This window comes from Bombus affinis, chromosome 18 (genome assembly GCF_024516045.1).
Source record: "Bombus affinis isolate iyBomAffi1 chromosome 18, iyBomAffi1.2, whole genome shotgun sequence".
NCBI lineage: Eukaryota > Metazoa > Arthropoda > Insecta > Hymenoptera > Apidae > Bombus > Bombus affinis.
This window is the reverse complement of record NC_066361.1, coordinates 4,584,430-4,603,628: the sequence shown is the minus strand read 5'-3', so window position 1 is coordinate 4,603,628 and position 19,199 is coordinate 4,584,430. Positions and strand designations below refer to the sequence as shown.

At 36.5% G+C, this 19,199-nt stretch overlaps 1 protein-coding gene and 2 long non-coding RNA genes across 11 annotated transcripts in view; 2 read left to right on the top strand and 1 right to left on the bottom strand.

Moving 5' to 3' along the window:
• LOC126926551 (latrophilin-like protein LAT-2) overlaps nt 1-19,199 on the top strand; it is an 81,358-nt gene that overhangs the window by 7,438 nt on the left and 54,721 nt on the right. Inside the window, exon 1 of one of the 5 annotated variants that reach the window (XM_050742916.1) lies at nt 9,237-9,277. The exons of the other annotated variants lie outside the window; for them this stretch is intronic. Coding sequence (XP_050598873.1) covers nt 9,252-9,277 — 26 coding nt within the window. The 5' untranslated portion in view covers nt 9,237-9,251. Of the gene's footprint in view, nt 1-9,236; nt 9,278-19,199 lie in introns of those variants that run through there. 5 annotated transcript variants of the gene reach the window in all.
• LOC126926572 (uncharacterized) lies at nt 11,300-13,953 on the top strand. Its single transcript, XR_007714683.1, has 2 exons — nt 11,300-12,566; nt 13,872-13,953. It is a non-coding gene; the product is annotated as an uncharacterized LOC126926572 (long non-coding RNA).
• The window catches only part of LOC126926566 (uncharacterized), a 56,312-nt gene continuing 50,149 nt past the window's right edge, over nt 13,037-19,199 (bottom strand). For 4 of the 5 annotated variants that reach the window (XR_007714678.1, XR_007714675.1, XR_007714676.1 and 1 more), the window contains 3 exons: nt 14,995-15,044; nt 14,608-14,934; nt 13,037-14,253 (listed from right to left, as the gene is read on the bottom strand). This is a non-coding gene — a long non-coding RNA (uncharacterized LOC126926566). The remainder of the gene's footprint in view (nt 14,254-14,607; nt 14,935-14,994; nt 15,045-19,199) is intronic. The other variant, XR_007714677.1, reaches the window with a different exon arrangement.

The window sequence follows — 19,199 nt, the reverse complement described above, 5'->3', positions numbered from 1 at the left end:
AATTGCTTTGTTATATGAAAGATTTCATCCATTTGTATAGAAGTATCTGTTATTAATATAGAGTATCACAAGTATGTTCGTAAAACAAAGAAACAAAGTTCACGATTCTGGATAGATAATTTAACCGTCCTCATGCATATTAACACAATGCGTACGGGTCATAAAATATCTAATTTTTAGCAAGCCGAACGTTGAGGTTGGGTCACGAGATATCTGGTTTTTAGCGAGCCGAACGTGTTGTGGCTGGGTCACGAAATATCTCGTTTTCATGTTTTTCGACTGAATCGATGACTTAGGTAACCAGAGACAAATGTTTTCGTTACGCTACCAGGGTAATGAAGCCTTGCGCATTCTTCTGACAAATGATTAGCAAAACAACTGAATGTTGACATTCGAAGCATGTAAAAACAATGAGTCAGTATAGCCAGTACATTGGTAGATCTGTGCCGATCGTCGTCTACCGTACCTTATAATGTGTTTTATCGCTGTGCATTTTGTTATTTCAAAGTTCGTGTTTTAATTTGTAAGGAAACAGCTTTTTAAAGATCATTTACACTTTCAATCTGTTACTGACAATTTATAACAAAAATTATTTTATGAAATGGACGGTAATTCTATAAAAGAAGCAAAATGACACATAGATGTAAAGAAAATGAAAGTCAAAGTGAATTGTTGTTTGATGATTTATCTGATGCAGCGAGCAACACTTGCGACGAAGATGAATTCAGTGATAGCAGCAATATTCTTGAATTAAGTGATGCGATTAGACATAGAAGAAGACTGAATAAAAAATATAATACCAAATGCAAATTAAAAATGTGCATATATGCATCCTATTGCTTGCCACGCATGCGTTCGAAAATGTCAGGCCCTGGGAGCGTGTTGAGCGCGCAGAGCGCTGTACGCAATGTGTTAAGAAAGGAAACTATCTGGAAGAATACAGAAGTTTGTTCTTGTGAGTAGTTTTTTTCGTTGTTCGTGTTAAGAGGCATTTAAGAGATTGTCCTAAGATATTCGTTAGGAACTTGAAGTAAATTACATAGAATATATTGGGTTGGCAACTGAGTGATTGTGGATTTTGTCACTAGGTGGTAGTGACGCTTAGTTGGCAAACCAATACTATAAGTGAAAATAAGCGAGTTTTTACTAGCGAAGAAAGCAGAGTGAAAGAAATTTTAGCTAAATTGACAGCTAGGGCGATAGATTTTCATGAAAGTTGCGAAATATTACATCTTCGTTGAGTATTGCATGATAATGCAATTGACTTGTAATTAATGGCAAGCGAACGAGAGTTGGTTAGATATCGGAGAAATTCGCGGCAAACCGCAATGTCACTTCGACGCTTAATCATCTGACGGTATCGAGATCGATTCAGACATTTTCTCCGAAGTATCAATCGCAATTAGTAGCAAAGCGTTTCGAGCGTAACTTTTAACAAGAACGTGCATACGATGCAAAGGTCGTACAATGAGAAAAAAGAATCAACGAAAGCCAACCCATTGATGTGTTAAACGTGGAAAACGAGGCACTGCATTCTGGCGGGGCAATCGCGAGTCAATAAGTTTCGTTGGGTACGTTGTTGCCTGTCATTGAATTACATATGTGTAGGGCTGCAACAAACTGTAGAACTGCAGCAGCTCGATTGTTTTCGAACAATCGCAACACATTCGATAATTGTTCCGCCTGATTTTTTATTTCACCGTAAATTGCATGGAAGAATTAACCATTTGCACTCGACAGCCTTTTCGGTTGCGTGTAGCAGCAACTTGAGGTGATTTTGCGCGTATGTGACGAGCGTTCTGTGGGTAATATAAAATGATTTTACACAAAAATTAATTTAAAAAAACATTATATTTTAATAATCTATATATATTTGCATCTTTGAACATATCACTTTTTAATATTTTTTCTGTATTTTTTTTTTTACGATAATTTATAAAACATCTGCATAAGTTGTTTCGTGTCTTTCTCTTGCTTTGTTTTGGTAGGAACACACCTTAAAATACTTTTTTCTTCCCGTTAAAATTACATGCAGCTTTCCATTTAACCGAATTTCATCACAATTAGCAGTCGATGTGGAAGCTCAATCTTGTGGTTGTCAAATATCTCCTCTCAACTGGTCTAAAGTTTTTATAAATCGCAGGTGGTTAAATGGCCTCTCGTTCTTTTGCTTTTTTACAGAATGTATGAATTAATTAAACAAATTTCCAAATCCAGTTTTTTACAGCTTCTAAATTTACGAGACTATAATACTTGTGCCACGATCGTCGAATCTGAACAAACGTCGAAGACGTGGCCAGAACCATAGTTTCGGATGAATTTGAGCATAAATATTTCATCTTCATTTCAAAGTGTAACACTTCACACTTCGTAACAAACAATATAAAGAGCTAAGGAATAGAATAGATATAACAATTAAAAAGATCTATAGTATAGGATCTTTTTTATTTATTTAGAAATATTAGAAATTAGGGTTTCCAATGATTTCTATTCTATATGACAAGTTTATTGATAGATGGAACTATTTATAATAGATTAAACAGGAAACGGTGGTTATTTAACGTGAACTAAATACAGTAGTGTGCTATACCTAAGACAACTAAATAATTAATTTACAACTCACAACTAATAGCTTACAACTCGTAATAACTCGGCAACTCAACTCTCAACTCACGACTACTCAATTTGACTCCTCTCATTCGACTCCCCACTCACGACTATTCCACTCCAATCTCGCAACTCGACTCCCCACTTACGACTAGTCCACTCGACTCTCCACTCACAACTTGACTCTTCACAACTGGATTCTCCATTCGCGACTCGTACAATTCGACTCCCCACCACTCGACTCTCCAGATAACGACTACCAGATAAGAACCACCCGGTAACAACTCCCGGGCCCCTTCTCGCAATATTGTTTATGGTTATGACATTTCTTATGCCATTTCTCCACGATTCTACAATAGGTGTGATTTTACGAAGAGAAAATGACATACTTTCGTAGGAGTAGCGGTTTTCATGCGAGAATTCCAATTAGAAGTCTGCTGCAATTTTTTTAAGTAGAATCATTTATAACGATGTTGAGAATTGTGGATCTTGATGGCCGAAATATTGTTATGGAAACATTAAATTTACACTTGGCATTAATATTAACGTAGACACATATTTATTTCATAAACGATTTCTAGAATATTCATCGATGCACACTTGCACGCGTCTCAGCACTTTCTTCCACACCCGACCTCTAATCGACTGTTAACCGACTGAACTGTTTACATTCGTCTGTTTTTCAGTCGCCGCGCACACACATATCTCCACACACTGATATCCACATACAAATATCTCTACTACGCATTTAACCTAGTCCAGCACAAAAACTATACGTATCTCAATAAACAATTTTCAAATTTACAAACACGAGTGTAGGCAAAAAATCGCACATGTAAATTTGAGTTGAGGGAGTACAAGTGCAGGACTGCTGTAGTTTCTCTATCATGTACTGCGAGATGGTATTAGCGACTTCAGTGTAAAGAAAATGCAGACAAGCGTGAGTAATGAGTACACGTACTCAGTACTCCCCTCGTGTCTAAGGTAATCTATCATGAATAATATAATCGACTAATGGCACCATGAAGCGCGCTACGTAAATTTGGGGAAGCCGGAGAAACTTCTTATCATTGGGAAACTGTCGAGGTAACTTGCAAACTAGGAACGATCGCTTTCCCAATCGATATCTTGTAAATTTTTCCAGTTAATTAACGTACGCGATATCTCTTAATACGTAATATATAATATGTATTATACTTAATAAAAATAATATATATATATAATAACGTAATAAGTAATACAAGTACGGATGAAAAATGTGAAAATAAAGATAAAAATCGTTCGTATGAGACGAGTATGTGTAACAGTAGTCTAAAACACGTGTATTTAAATCGATCAATTCGGCGAGTAGGCGATTGGCAATATCTAGTCGAAAGTCTTGTTGCGTGTAATTTATGATAGATGATGGTTTCTAGCTTTATCGTATTGCGACGTTAATTCACAGCCGATGCCATTCGATTCCTATTATTCACGCTTCCCCTTCCGTATAATCGCGATTGAACGCTAGACGATGTTGATAATCCGGCAAATTTCCAAACGAGCGGCCATATAATTCATACTGGGACATCGTTCCGCGCAGCTACCCCCAATCCCCTCGATTGTTCGTTTAGTTGCCACGTTCAATGCGAAAGAACGGCCATTTTCGTTTACGTCTCCATTTATTTGGTTAAACTGAGCCAAGAGTCTCGTTTAAATTGCTTATCCGAGTTCTTTGTCAGCCTTGTTACCTTCGTGACGATCGTATTGTCTTGGCAACTAAGTGATTATGGATTTTGTCAATAGATGGTATTGACACAATCCGCAATCACTTAGTTGCCAAGCTAATGTTTTCCTAAAAATTAGTGTCACGTGATTTCTTGGAAATGTGTAGAATAGTAGCAAAGGAGTTCGATTAGATTTTTATAAAAAAACGTGGATCGAGTTTGGATTGTCTTTGCATTACATTTCAATTAGTGTGAACACAATGCATGTGAGCTGTGTCGTATATGGGTCGTGTTAGCTGGGTTATTTTAAAATTCAAAGAAAAAGCGTTCCGGTGTGTTACTTGAAATACCCGTGGGAACAAAAAGAGCTCGGGTTAAGTGTACTTTATCACGCTGCATACGTCATAAAAATCTGGAACGCAGTCGCAGAGTGCGGCGGAGTGAAAAGAAATGTCGGTAGGTTCTTCATCCTCGGAATCAACAGCCTTGGTTTTCTTCATTCTCCACAACCAGTTCATTCTTTAATTCGTTCGATCATTCTTCCATTTGGGTCTTAACTATTCGCGCAGTTGCTTTCTCATCATGTATATGTATAATACTGCATTCGTATGTGTGTGCACATGCATACCGATATAATAGTATAATAATTAGTTTCATCTTTTTCAGCAGAATCTTGATATCGCGAAAATCGGGTTAAATTAAACAAAAAATTACGTTAAACAGTATTGGCGTTAGAGTGAATTGCTAGAGTGGCCTGTAATTAAGTGGATCCTGTAGTGTGAGACAGCGGGTGAGAAGGGGTAAATAGCGAGGATCGTTTAACTTGATTTTCGCGTTATCCTTAACGAAGTTAAAGTCGCTCTCACGTTCTATGGTCCGCTCTCGTTACCTATACGCGATAGAATCGGTTGTCTGACCTGCGCAAAATTCCATTTCTTTGTTCCAAGGATGTCTATTGGAATTTTATACAAATGCCAGGTTCTTAATATTGGGTTGGCAATTAAGTGATTGCGGATTTTGTCGATAGATGGTATTACAAAATCCATACATTATGAAGTAACGTAGAAAAAGGAAAAGATAACTAGAAACTAGAATTTGAGCGTGAAGATATTAATATATAAGAAAGAATCTCGTTGTTCGTGCTTGAAATGAATTAATAAAGCCAACGTGAAAAATAGTATACAGAGCGTCGAAACGTCAACTCTCCTTTGGCTCAGATAACGCAAATAGGTTTCGAGTTTACTCACACATTTTAGGATTAGTGAAACAAGATATCTTTCTACTTTGAAGTTTCAAATTTCTTTCTCGCCACGGTACCTTCGTTAAGACAATATCTTCTATCGTTTAGGAATCGATTTACAATTGCTACTGTGTGTGGTTATTTATTTATTTTACTCGAACGTTTAATTGTGATGTATTGGGTTGGCAACTAAGTGATTGTGGATTTTGTCAATGCCACCTATTGACAAAATCCGGAATCACTTAGTTGCCAACTCAATAGATCTGGTTGAAAATAAAATCCTTTATTATGTTTGTATGTAATATTAATTGTTGCGTACGATAACTGCGTACCGCTTTTTCTTCCATTATTAAAATTAAATTCCCTTTATCGTTACTATCTATAGAGCTGCCGTCAACTTGCAAACCTAATTCTCGTGTAATTTCCATTTCTGGAATTTGATAGAGCAACGATAAGAAATACCACCTATTGGCAAAATCCGCAATCACTTAATTGCTAACGCAATATTACGCGTATCCTACATCCTAAAAAAAAATGGAGGTTACATTTTTCAAGGATGGAACCATGAAATCGGCTATAGAAGATGAAAAATAGAAGACTAGAAAAATGGGATCGATCGGTGTACGTATTGGTTTATGTCGCGTTGTGTAAATATAATTTCATTTATGCAATTATCTATCTGGAAGTAGGATAATTAAAGCTAGCTATCACATGATATTACGGTAACGATACTACAGCGTTACCATATGTTACTTTTCAATCTGCCAATTTGTATACAATATAACTATATTTAACACATTGTTGACCGGCAATTGTACTGAGAATTTATCTCATGTCAACAGCTATTATTTCATAATTGGATGTGCAAGTAAAACAATATAAATAAACTTTAATAAATTTTATTTATTATTCAACTTTTAATATTTCTTTTTCCTATGATAAACAGTGTAACAATCACCTACGTGTAATGGTAAACAACAGCTTTTGCAAATATATCTAGTTTCGCTGTGTTTTCCTTTTGAACAGCATACTCTACACGCTTTAGTCGGATTTGTTTTTCTACCAGTGACTATCTTTTCAACACTTGGTCTCTTAGTTGTCCGAAAAGCCTGAAGGGTGCATCATTATAATAAGGAGCCATTTCTGGCAGATAGGTACAGTACGTTTTATATGCATCGAGCAAGGTGCAGTTTATCGGAAAAAATGCTAATTTTTTGGACCACTTTAAAGTTTTTCCTAAAATACTGCTGTTCTCCAAATACTGATCTGCACGATATACCTCTTTCATGCGCTTATTGTATTGTAATATGCACGTAGGTTTAATGATATTTTGGTGGGCTAATATCAGATGCACTATTTTTTGAAATAGTATCATCTCAATTTGGTTCAAGTTACTACAATTTGATCCACAATCAATCAGACAATCAGATAAAATATATAATTCATTGAAAGATTCTTCATTGGTCTTATAAGCGAGAGACACAGCTTGAGGTATGCTGACCAACAATTGCACTGTATCATCTCCAACAGCGCACTGAGAAAACAACGCTAATACGGAAAAAAAGCGCATCACGAGTTTATTCGTGGCCGGTCGGTAACATTTGGCCATGAAAACACGAGTTAACTCGTGACCGGTCAACAATGTGTTAACCAAAATGAAATGAAATTCCGTTATCTACTTTGTATTAATTTGACGAAGCGAGACTGCCCGAACAAATATTCCGATCTATGGAGGCAGCATGTTCAATCCATCGTGCAATTGATCTTGATACCTGGCAATATAGAAATTGATCGATAGTTGGCAGCACGCGAGCAAGCAATTTGATAATCACGTGGCAGTTCTGCTCGCGCCATTTGTCAAGCGCGGGGTCATTTACGCTGACGCCTATGCGAGTTTCTTCTTTCATAGGGTAGGTCGTTGAAGAAGTATCCATCAATTTATCATTTATCATCATCAGCCATTGTGAAATGGTATAGCAAGGTAAGGATTACAGTTAGAATTACAACGATCATTTTTTAACGCAAAATACAATGAAAAATAAATTCCGGTTTTAACGATAATGTCTCTGAAGACGTCTGTTTATATTGAAATACAGGCCGAATAAATGCAAGCCACAGTAGAAATGGAAATAACCCTGCAACCTGTTGTACGTCTAGCTTCAATAGATAATCGTCTTAGGGACACTGTGAGCTACTTAGAACTATGAACGTGAATCGTACGTTTGCGTCTTAATTTAGTTTAGTAATTGACTAAGCTTCGAATTGCTTAATAATTATTGTTGCAGCCTTTGCCTAAGAATGAGTTGTAGAAAAGAAACCGAGAAAACGATAATTTGCGGTTTTAAATATGGGGTTGGCAACTAAGTGATTGCGGATTTTGTTATTACCACCTAATGATAAAATCCGTTGCCAACCTAACCCAATATAAAACCCAACCCAATACAGTTGCCAACCCAATATAAAAATATTAAAACTATAAAAACGTTGGTGTGGATACGTAAAGTTTATCCGCGTTCTGTAAGTAACTTTTGTAGAGATTTTTATTTTAGTTTGACGAAAGAACGAAGGTGTCGCGATAGACACGGTTAATTAACGAAAAATTTGCATAACTCGAATTAAAAATTAGAATCTAGCGATCGATCAACGCTGCGCTATCCAATAATGAATAATTATGCTTGTCATATTCGCGGATTAATCCCGCTTCGTTATTTTGTAATATATTACTCATTCACGAGCGGATGCTTCACGAGTTAATTAAATTCTTATCGTAATTATATGAATGATAATGCGAGATTGCAATAATTTTCATCGAGGTTCTTTGATCTATGTAAATCTCCCATCTAACGATTCGTTCTCCACATCGATTAATTATACTTATCTACTTAATCGAATTTTACTCTTGTCTCATGTTTTCTAGAAATCTTAAAAAGTGCACGAATTTCGCAACGCGTTGGCAACTAAATAATTGCGTATTTTAAATAAGAAGGAAAATACAAAATTTTTGCTTAGGACTATAACTTTATTCAATTAGGTATTGTCCGTTTTTGTCGATGACCTTTTGCCATCTTTCGGGTAGTATCATAATTCCATGTTCATAAAACTTCTGTTTCTTGACATAGCCAACCAGTTTTAATTTTTTTTTTAATGCATGTATGCTACACATTGACCTTCACTGCAATCTCACGCGTTGTGCTATGACGATCTGAATCGATAATGACCTTGATATTGGGTCTCATCAACTTCAACTGGACGAGCAGATCGTTGAGCATTTTTCAGTGAAACATCACCGGAACGAAATTTGGCAAATCAATTTTGACACTGCCTCTCTTTCAAGGCTTCATTCCCATATATGGCATATAACTTGTGTGCTTGGGATGCGTTCTTGCCTTTTCGGAAATAATACAATGAAATATGCCTGAAATCCGCGTCTTGCTCTTCCATATTTAAATTGGGATAAAAACGAAACTAAATAACTAATCGATACAATTTTTCTACTAAATTAAAGGTAGAAGTTCGAACAACAAGAAAAGAATATAGTTTAGGTGCTTTGAACGCATTGACAGAACCAAGGAACGTGCTAAGGCCACCTATTGACAAAATCCACAATCACTTAGTTGCCAACCTTATACTTGAATAAACCTACATAGTACAGCTGCGTCGTGATAATTTTACGAATGTCGTAACCGCGTTACAAATAATTAATGGCAAATGAACTTCCTGTACTGTGGTAAGCTAATGTTTATTTTAAAATGTATACCTTAAAATGAACATATGGTTGTACCTTGTGAAATATGCAACTGGCATTAGCTACCTTTCCGAAATGGTCTCTGGTATAAGCACCGGTACGTTTGTAGAGAGTGCAAATAACTTCGTTTGAGCACGGCATTCAACGATTACTTTGCTTTTCCGAATTACCTTGAGTCAAGTGCGACATCAACCATCGATCATCTACCATTTTCTTTTTCCCGTTAAAAAACATCTGTTACAAAGCATTTAATTGCATCTTTTTCAAAAATTATACTCAAGTTTTTATCTTATTTTTTTTATTAATAACAATTATATTATTCTTCTTCGATATATTAGGTTGGCAACTAAATGATTGCGGATTTTGTCATCAGATGGTAATGACAAAATCCGCAATCACTTAGTTGCCAAGCCAATACATTTATTTGTCTTGCTTCTTCCACCATTTTGTTTCAGTTAATTTCTGTAATCTTTATTTTCACAACATATTTTGTACGTGTTTTGCTACGCAAGGATTAACAGTTGCAACTGGGAATTAATTCGATAAAACGAGAGAATTGTAATCGAACGGTTGCCAGCTCATTCGTTTAAATTTCTATTTCTCACTGATACGCGAATTTATTTCATGATATTCCATTTTTTTCTCTTTGTAACCTATGAATATTTATCAACTCGTATTATTCTCTCATCATGTTTTGTTCGCGATTCGTTGGCCGAAATCAATAATTCAATTCCGGCAGAAGACGGGTCGCCAGGCTGCTTTCGCATAATAATAGCGCGTCAGTGAGACTATAGAGACGCGTCGCAGTATAATTTACTGGAAATTCCTATTTCAATTTAATTGCTCTAATTAAACGCAGTCCGCTGTTCTCTTGCTTCGAGTCAACTTATGTCACAAGGAATATGGGCTAATAATCGAAGTTTCGAGGAATTGCTAGTTAAATCTTCTGATCTCAAGGTACTTAAATTATTTTAACGAGGTCGTAATGCGGTCATACCTTTCCTCCTTTATTTTATTATGAAATTTCTCGTCATCTTGCATCGCGTGCTAACCAGCTCCTCGCTCTTGAAAACTTGATACGTTTGTAGCGACATATGAGTCATAGGACGCTTCGAATCGAGAGTGACTCATGTTTTGCCTCGGAGTATTAACACCGTTTCGGTGTCCAAGATTTAGAAGTAAACAAACTCCAGACAAAACAGTATCGCCGTTACGTGCAACCGTCGACCGGTGTCGAATTCAAACTTTCCGTTACTCCCCGACCAATATAAACAAACGAACACGCTCTCTATCGAGCATTCAGTAAGCATTACCTAGCATACGAGCGACATTGAGCGAACGACGATTAATTCTGTATTCTGTACTTAGAACGATTTTAAATATATTTGACCATCACGAGTATTCATTCGTGTCGTCATTTAAAGGAACACATTTAACCATCCACCACACGTTAATAACTATGCTAGTTGTCAAAGAGAATTAGGTGCGGTTCGAACTACAGTCATATGCTGAAACATTGAAGCTTTAGTTAAATTAAGTTTAACTTACTCGGAAGTAGAGGTTAAGAGGCAATTTCCTGGTGTGATATTTGAAAAGTGGCAACAAAAGCGTAACCACGATCACATTTTCGGCGAAAAATTCCTCTTTCATTCTCTGATCTAGGATATGCTTTCTTTTTGCTTCTTGAAAGCCCTAATTCCCTGCTAGTCGAAGGAAGCACTTTCCTTTGGTAGCAGCGGGTTCCGCGCGAAACCGCCACGAATAAAGGGAGAGTAATGGCTTTAAAAACCTGAGAAAGAGAGATCCTGCTTCTTCGCTATCTTCTCCCTTGAAATGCCACCGCGATTTTTATTCTCGAATAAAGTAAGAGGCTTACTAGCGAGAATCCTTGCTCCATTCTGTCATACGCGTGGGATCTTAATGATCCCTTGGAAGCCTCGCAGATTGAATCTTAGGAACTTCATATTCCCTCTGGATCTGTTTCATGTATTCGTCGCTGGATATAGCTACCACCAACTGTAACCTTTGTTAGTCCTATACGAGGAATAAAAGGAGCGCCAAACAATGGAAAAAGATGTTTTGCCAAAAAGTTTCCACTGAATTCTATTCGATATAATGTTTATTTATAATATAATGTTTAATTAATTCAATCGGTTCCTCGATAACAAACATAGTTATATAAGTATCTTGGAATCTATCTGATAGGAAATTGTTATTGAAAAACGGGAGAAGAAAAGGAGCTTATAAAGCAAGCTAAAGATAAGCTGATAAGACTATAAACAAAGTAGAGGCATTATTCAAAGTAACATGATCTAGTAGGTACGCGGAGTTCTTTGACAAGAAACATTTTTCCTTCGAATAACTCGATGGTAATGTCAAATCCTGCAACTAATTCCGATTTTTCTCGAACAAAATCTCTCTCGTTCGCACGTTTATATTGTCTTTATTTATCGCCCAATAAATATTATTAACAACTAAACGTCATAGATTCGTCAACTTTCACTTTCGCTTGTAACGGATGCTGGAAGAAAAGCAGACCGATATATTGGGTTGGCAACTAAGTGATTGCGGGTTTTATCATTAGGTGGTAATGACAAAATCCGCAATCACTTAGTTGTCAACCAAATAATATTTTGAGTTATGCTTCACGGATAGAAGAAAATAGATATTTTTACCGAATAAGAATGCTTTTGAACGTGACTTTTTACATGTAGAATGTTCTCGATTATTATTGAAAATCTTTTTTTATTCAAAATTAATACAACCTATCGCTCGCATTTTTTTTCGTTTGCTGCTTGTTTTAGCGAATAAAATGTTTTATGGTTATTCCCTTGAAACTACCTATTATCTCGTTCTGTTATTATTTCCGGGCTCGGTATAGTATCCGGACTGCAAAATATTTGACTCTCATTAGGCGTTTTTCAGGTCGCTGAAGCCAAAAATGAGGGTCGTGTTTTACGGAAATAGGACGTGAAAAACAGACAACTGTTGATGTGTGACATCCTCATGAATTTGAAAGATACCTTTTTCAAAACACGCTACTCTTAACTTACTGTGTGCCTTGTTTTATATGCATCTGAATCATCATTACTGAAATAGGTTTCACTTATTTTCTGTTTTTCTGATCGTCTCACTGTAATCATACAAAGACCATATTGAGATATGTATAATTTTATGCGCTAGACTAGGTTAGATGCGTAGTAGAAATACTTATATGTGAATATCAGTGTGTGGAAGCATGTGTGCGCGCGGCGTCTACGTATGGAAGAAAGTGCTGAGACGCGTATAAATGTGTATCGATGAATATCTTAGAAATCGTCCATCAAATAAATATATAATTATTGTAATATGAATTCCAAGTGTAAATTTAGTGTTCCTATACCATTATTTCGGCTAAGATCCAAAATTCTCAACAGATCAGTAAACGGTAAGCAGGAAAATTGGCATTGCCAATGCCATCATCTGTTCACGGTCTCACGCAGATTTCTACAGTTCAGACCTTGGTCTGTCAAATGTCCATAAGGCAGAATTTTCAAAACCGTTCATTTTCGTGAAAAATGGCTCATTTCTAGTTTAGGTAAAATATTCCAGAAAAGACACGCGCCGATAAAAAATTTTGCAGATCCTTATTTTCCTGTATCCATGCAAATACTTATACAATCGAGCGAAAATTTACAAAAATACGATAAATAAATCGCTTAAATTAGCGTGAATATCGGACGCTAAAAAAATTGGTGAGACGATGATCGTTACTGGACGTTTTTATTTTATTTACATAAATAAAATCGAGTCCGACGAATAAATTCATTGCTGGCAATCGAAAAAGCTTTAATTAGTTTATAATAGATTAGATTATTAGATAATAAGCTATTTTAACGCGATTAGTCTATCTTTATTAGTCAGCCATGCGCATACTGTTGAGCTTAATGCTTCTCGTCGCGTCGGAATCCCCCTACTAGTTGGAGGTGGTGTCTGATTACATTTGACATGTTGTAGCGCACAAGGTAGCAGATCGTGTGAAATTTCCACAAGGATTAAGGATCAAGGATATCCACGAGTATAATGAAAACCGTCTTCATCGTCTGTCTTTTCCCGTTCCAATTTTGTTAAAACTTCCTTTCGCCATGTAAAAGATCGTGAAAGGCTAGTCGTTAAAGTAAGCCGATTTACAGGTTAGGTTTAAAAGAATAAGCCCCATGTTATCCTTACATAGCGAGACGGCCGGGCGGGTGAAAATATATTCCCATAAGTAGGACAACTAAAGGGATTCTAAGGTCTGAGTTGGAACTGGAACCTGTGAATTTTGAATGAATTTAATATTTATGTGCATGCCATAACAGATATCATACGTTCACATTATATGATTTATTATATAAATTTAATCATTTCAATTTAATGGAAAGGCACTATTGAGATATGTATAGCTTTTGTGCTGGACTAGGTTAAATGCGTAGTAGAGATATTTGTATGTAGATATCAGTGTGCGGAGATATGTGTGTGCGCGGCGACCGAAAAACAGACGAATGTAAACAGTTCAGTCGGTTAACAGTCTACGGAAGATCGGGTATGGAAGAAGGTGCTGAGACGCGTGCAAGTGTGTATCGATGAATATTCTAGAAATCGTTTATAAAATAAATATGTGTCTACGTTAATATTAATGCCCAGTGTAAATTTAATGTTTCCATAACAATATTTCGGCCATCAAGATCCACAATTCTCAACAGGCACTTGTCTTTTTACAAGGATATGCACTTAGATATCCTCGTTAGATCCTTTGTAAATTAACTCGTAGTAAGGTGAAATTTAGTTGGAAACTTTTCGACAAAATGTCAAGAATTTTGTGCGAAAGTTAACGAGTTGGAGAATTTACAACGAACGATGAAGCAACGGCGTTTTCGTCTTCGGCTAAAATCAAGTTTACGTTACAGCCAAACGTTGAAACATCGCTGGTGAAAAATCTGAAAAAGATCTACCGTAGAACAAGCGTAAACTTTTGCAAAAAATATCGCATTTATTTTATATAATCAAGCCGTTTTAGTGTTTTAATCAGATCAATTGAATTGTAATTCAGTTAACCATATACCATACTGAAATTACAGTGAAACTGATAATTGTTTAAGCAACAGAGTAATATGCATATATTAGGCTAGCAACTAAGTAATTGCGGATTTTGTCAATAGGTGGCATTGACAAAATCCGTAATCATTTAGTTAACAACTTTGGCAATTTGGAGGAAATTTATGTTTGTAGGAAAACAAGTTAATCCGTGCATCATGGAAGGCGTATACGCGAGTTGGTCTAATTTCAAGAACCTTCTAGATCTGTAAATCCTAGCCACGTAGAGTGCGGTTTATGCGTGCTGCTAAAACGACAAGCAGTTGGTGGCTCGTTCGTTTCGTGACATCGTGAAACCGTAAGCGGCTTACGATCCCTTTCTTCACCCCATTTCAGCTTTCCTTTGGGATTCACCTTCGTCATCCTCTTAATATCAAGCCGTCCAGGATATTAGGCGTCGTTTTAATATCGCCCGGAGAAATTGTGCTTGCTCGACAGCTTTATGCTCCGTTGCCTTCCATTCTTCTCTAATTAAGAGATCCTTAATTTAGCAATGAAATTCCGTTGATAGCGAAAACGGTCATCTGAAATATTCCTCTTCATTTACCATTCTACGCATTACTTCAAACATCAACAAAACTTACATTGCTTTTTTCTGCTTTGTTTATTAGATTTCCATCGTATCTACTGTATCCTACAAGATAAAAGATCAATTAGATTGGCAAATCTTCAGAGTTTAACACGTTCCTCGATGTTCTATTTGGCAAGAACTTTCTATTGGCTTGGCAACTAAGTGGTTGCGGGTTTTGTCATTAGGTGGTATTGACAAAATCCGCAATCACTTAGTTGCCAACCCAATATCAGAAGAATTGGTGTTCTTTGTTGAATTAAAAGAATCGAAGAAAAGCTTATGGAAGGTTTTCCATTGAGTGGAAGCAAATGTCATTTACACTCGATTTAGGAGTTGAAACTCCGTGCCACGCAAGCTGAAAAAGAGAAAACGAGAAGGCAGAGACAAGAGATGAATTTTTTCGATGCGGTTCGATAAGCTGTCAGGAATTGATTTTGATGGATCGAGCAAGTACGCTGAAAGCAGGGTAACCGCTGTTGACGTTCAAAAAGAGATCTCGAAGGAGCGGTGACAGTTGGCCCTAAATAAAACTGAGATCACCTCTGGATCTCTCTAAGCATACGTATGTGTACCTACGATGTATATAATACAACGGTTCACGTCACAAATGTGTATATTGGGCAGCTTATATTTCAACTTTATCTGTTCTAAAATTACCATTCTTAGAATCCTAGCTTAGGACATGTTATATATTTCAAGATGACTTTCATTCGAGGATATCTTAGAATTTGTTCATAGCATATATTTATTGTTGAGAACTGTGGATCTTAATTGCCGAAATAAAAGTAAAAGAACGTTAGGGTTACACTTAGAATTCATATTAAAATAGTTCTAAATTTATTTAATAAACGATTGCCAGGATCTTCGTCGATATACATTTGCACGCGCCTCAGCACTCTCTTTGTTTCGCCATCTTCCATACCACACTGCCAACGGAACAGTTATATTCAGCTGTTTTTCGAGACGCCGCGCACACACATACTTCTGCACACTCATATTCACATACGTGTGTCACTATTACGCGGCCAATCTAGTCTAGCGCACAAAATTATACATATCTCAATATTTGTATTCCTACTAAGGAAATATTTCAATCTTTGTCCTGATATTATACTATCTTGCTGTAATTCCTTTTTGGCCTCTTCGCCTCATTTTTTATTACTAACAACTTTCCCCCTCTTTGGTACATTAAGATTCTCATTGGTTGATCAAATTTTCTTCTCCCTCCTCGTATTAGAATACTTCTTCAAACGTAGCATTATTTCTGTCTCGAAATTTCACCACAGGAGGAAAGTATCGCCGAAGAAAGCTCGTAGAATGGTGAATTATCTTTCATCGAGATAGATGCTGCACGCAGAAATAGTTGATATCGAAGGAGAATCCTTCGAAAGGTCTACGCTAGTGTCACGTAGGAGACACAAGAAATCACGAAATTGACAGATTACCGGTGATCTGCTCGCGTGGCAGTTCGAACGTTTCACAAATAAGGTAAAGAATTGAACTTTAGATACATTTAGTAGTAAAATTTATTGTACGAATCCTATTCCAACAGAGTGATGGTTCAGTATTTTTTTTTTTTTAATTTATTATTAAATTTGTACTTTACAATTTGTTCAGCTAGACATTTGGTAAATTTGTCTAACTTAATTGCTAAATAACATTTAGATGGCTATCCCCAGCGGGATGGCATCTTCGAATTTGACTATTTTATTTCTTTAGTGAGGTCAGTGAGGTGTTTCCTTTTTAGTCTTCTGTTCAAAGTGTTAGAACAGAGAATGTCGAGAGCTGATTTTAGGAATGTTTATATACTATGGGTTTGGCTCTTATGGAGGGGATATCGCCGGGGCCCAGGTCAAAGATGGCCACGCTGTTATTGTTTTTTCACGCTGGAACATTCTCTACGTTGTTGTTTCGATGGCCTGCGGGACGTTCGTTAAACCCTCTTGGTTTTTCTATATATTGCTAATTTATGGCTCTGTAACACTAGAAATAACAAACCACTACGGAACAAGTTTTTGATCAACAGCGTAATATTCTATTTGAATTTAGAATCGTCATATTTTGATTTTTACAAAGCTATCTTGTACTTTCACCGAGTCGAGACAATTCACACTCGTGAAAATACCAACCATTGACAAAATCCGCAATCACTTAGTTGCCAATCCAATAAATCGGTAAGAAAACATAAACCGTTGTGTTATGCCTTAAAAAACTAATAAATCGAGCTTCCCTAAGTTTCGACTTTGATTTCCCAAAGGAAAACTGTACTTGCCATCGACTTCTTATCGATCGCGTTCTCTCTCTCTCTGTCTCTGTCTCTGTCTGTCTGCCTCTTTATGTTCAGTTCGACGCAGCTCCTATGTAGACCAGTGGTTCTTAATCGTATTGACATTGGCACGATATTGCATTCGATTGCTTGCGGTATTTATCGCAATTAAACAACAAATTAATGGTCCCTTGCATCATTTATTTGCTTTTATATAGTTCCGTTATATCTTGTAATTCCTTTCACATATAAAACACATTTCTTTATGTAACATTTATACATAGAACGTACTTATTATATACGATTCAAATATTAATGAGAAGTAACTTATTTGTGTATATGGACATATATACATTTTCCAAAGTATATTTCGCATAATGTTAGAATTGTTTAATGGTGGTATTGTATTTGCAATGGAAGAACCACTGATAGATAATAGATGGTGTTGTAGCGTCCTGAGAACACTTTGTACAGCTCGTAAAGTGTTTCACGATTGAATTAGCTAGTATGCATCGATATCTGGACGAAAACGCCCTTTGAAGGACTAGGCTGACGAGCATACGATATTGGGTGTCCTTTTCTACTATTATACGCCGTGGTTTCAAATTACTCCTTGTGGAGCGACAACATATTTTGTTAATCTCTTTTTTCAACGTAAAGTGTCAAAGCGAGTTTTTACAGTCTTTTCAATGCTTTTCATGAACACACTGATACAGTTGTAAAAGTTGTTTTGCTTTAAGCAGCCTTTTGACACGGATCTGGTAACGTAGAAAATTTCGCCTGAGAAACAGGAGTTGCTTCTAATCTCTGGCTGCTTTTATTTTAAACTCGCAGGTGTTCGCATCTTAATGACCCCTATGCGTCGTTTTATACTATAAACTCTTTGCAAACTCTTCCTTTTTAAGTTCTCCTTTGCTGTTATGTTGCTAGGTTTAAATTGATGTTAGCTGGTGGCTCACAACGTCGAAAGTTGTTGTCGGTATTTTAACATCCATTTTATCCGTTTCTTTTGATGTGAAAATTTACGTAACTACCGCGATAAGTTTTTGCACTATAAGTATTTTGTAGCAATAAGCTTGGGAATTTCACCGCGAAAATTGCCTGCATACTGCATACGATGGAAAATGTACGGCACGAGAGTTGCATTGCATATTCGAAATAGCATATAAGATTGCACTCTCGCCAACCTTATTTCCTAGCTGTGGCTCTTCTAATAAAATGATTCAAAATGCCACGGAATATCTTACTAGTTTCTGTGTCTCGTTCTTTTTCCATTCTCTCAAGTCCTTTTATATCCTTCGCGCCCCTTCATAAAACATCCCAATTGTGAATTTAATCGCAAGGCCATCCTTCTCGTAGATCTATTCAATTCCTTAAGATATTGGGTTGGCAACTAAGTGATTGCGGATTTTATCATTAGGTGGTAATGACAAAATCCGCAATCACTTAATTGCCAACCCAATACATCGATGTACATATGTATCTCTGATACACAGCAATCGCGTGTTTCGCTTACATACACATACGTATGTATCTATATGCATTGCATGAGAACGATAAACTTACTTTCATTTACTTTTCGAATATTCTTTCAAATGGCACGTCTCTACGTTATATTTGCGAATTAAAAAGTAATTAATTATACAACCGAGCAATTGTTTGTTCTTCCAATTACTATTATACTATTGAGATACTATTGAGATATGTGTAATTTTGTGTGCTACACTAAATTAGCCGCATATATGAGTATGAGTGCACAGGGTCTCGTAAAACAGATGAATGCAACTGTTCCGTTGGTAGTGTGGTAAAGAAGATGGCGAGACAAAGAGAGCGCTGAAACGCGTGCATATGTGTATCGACGAATATCTTGTCAATCACATATCAAATAAGTCTGAAACTACTTTGATATTAATTCTAAGTGTAATCTAAGAGTTCCTATACGTTTATTTCGG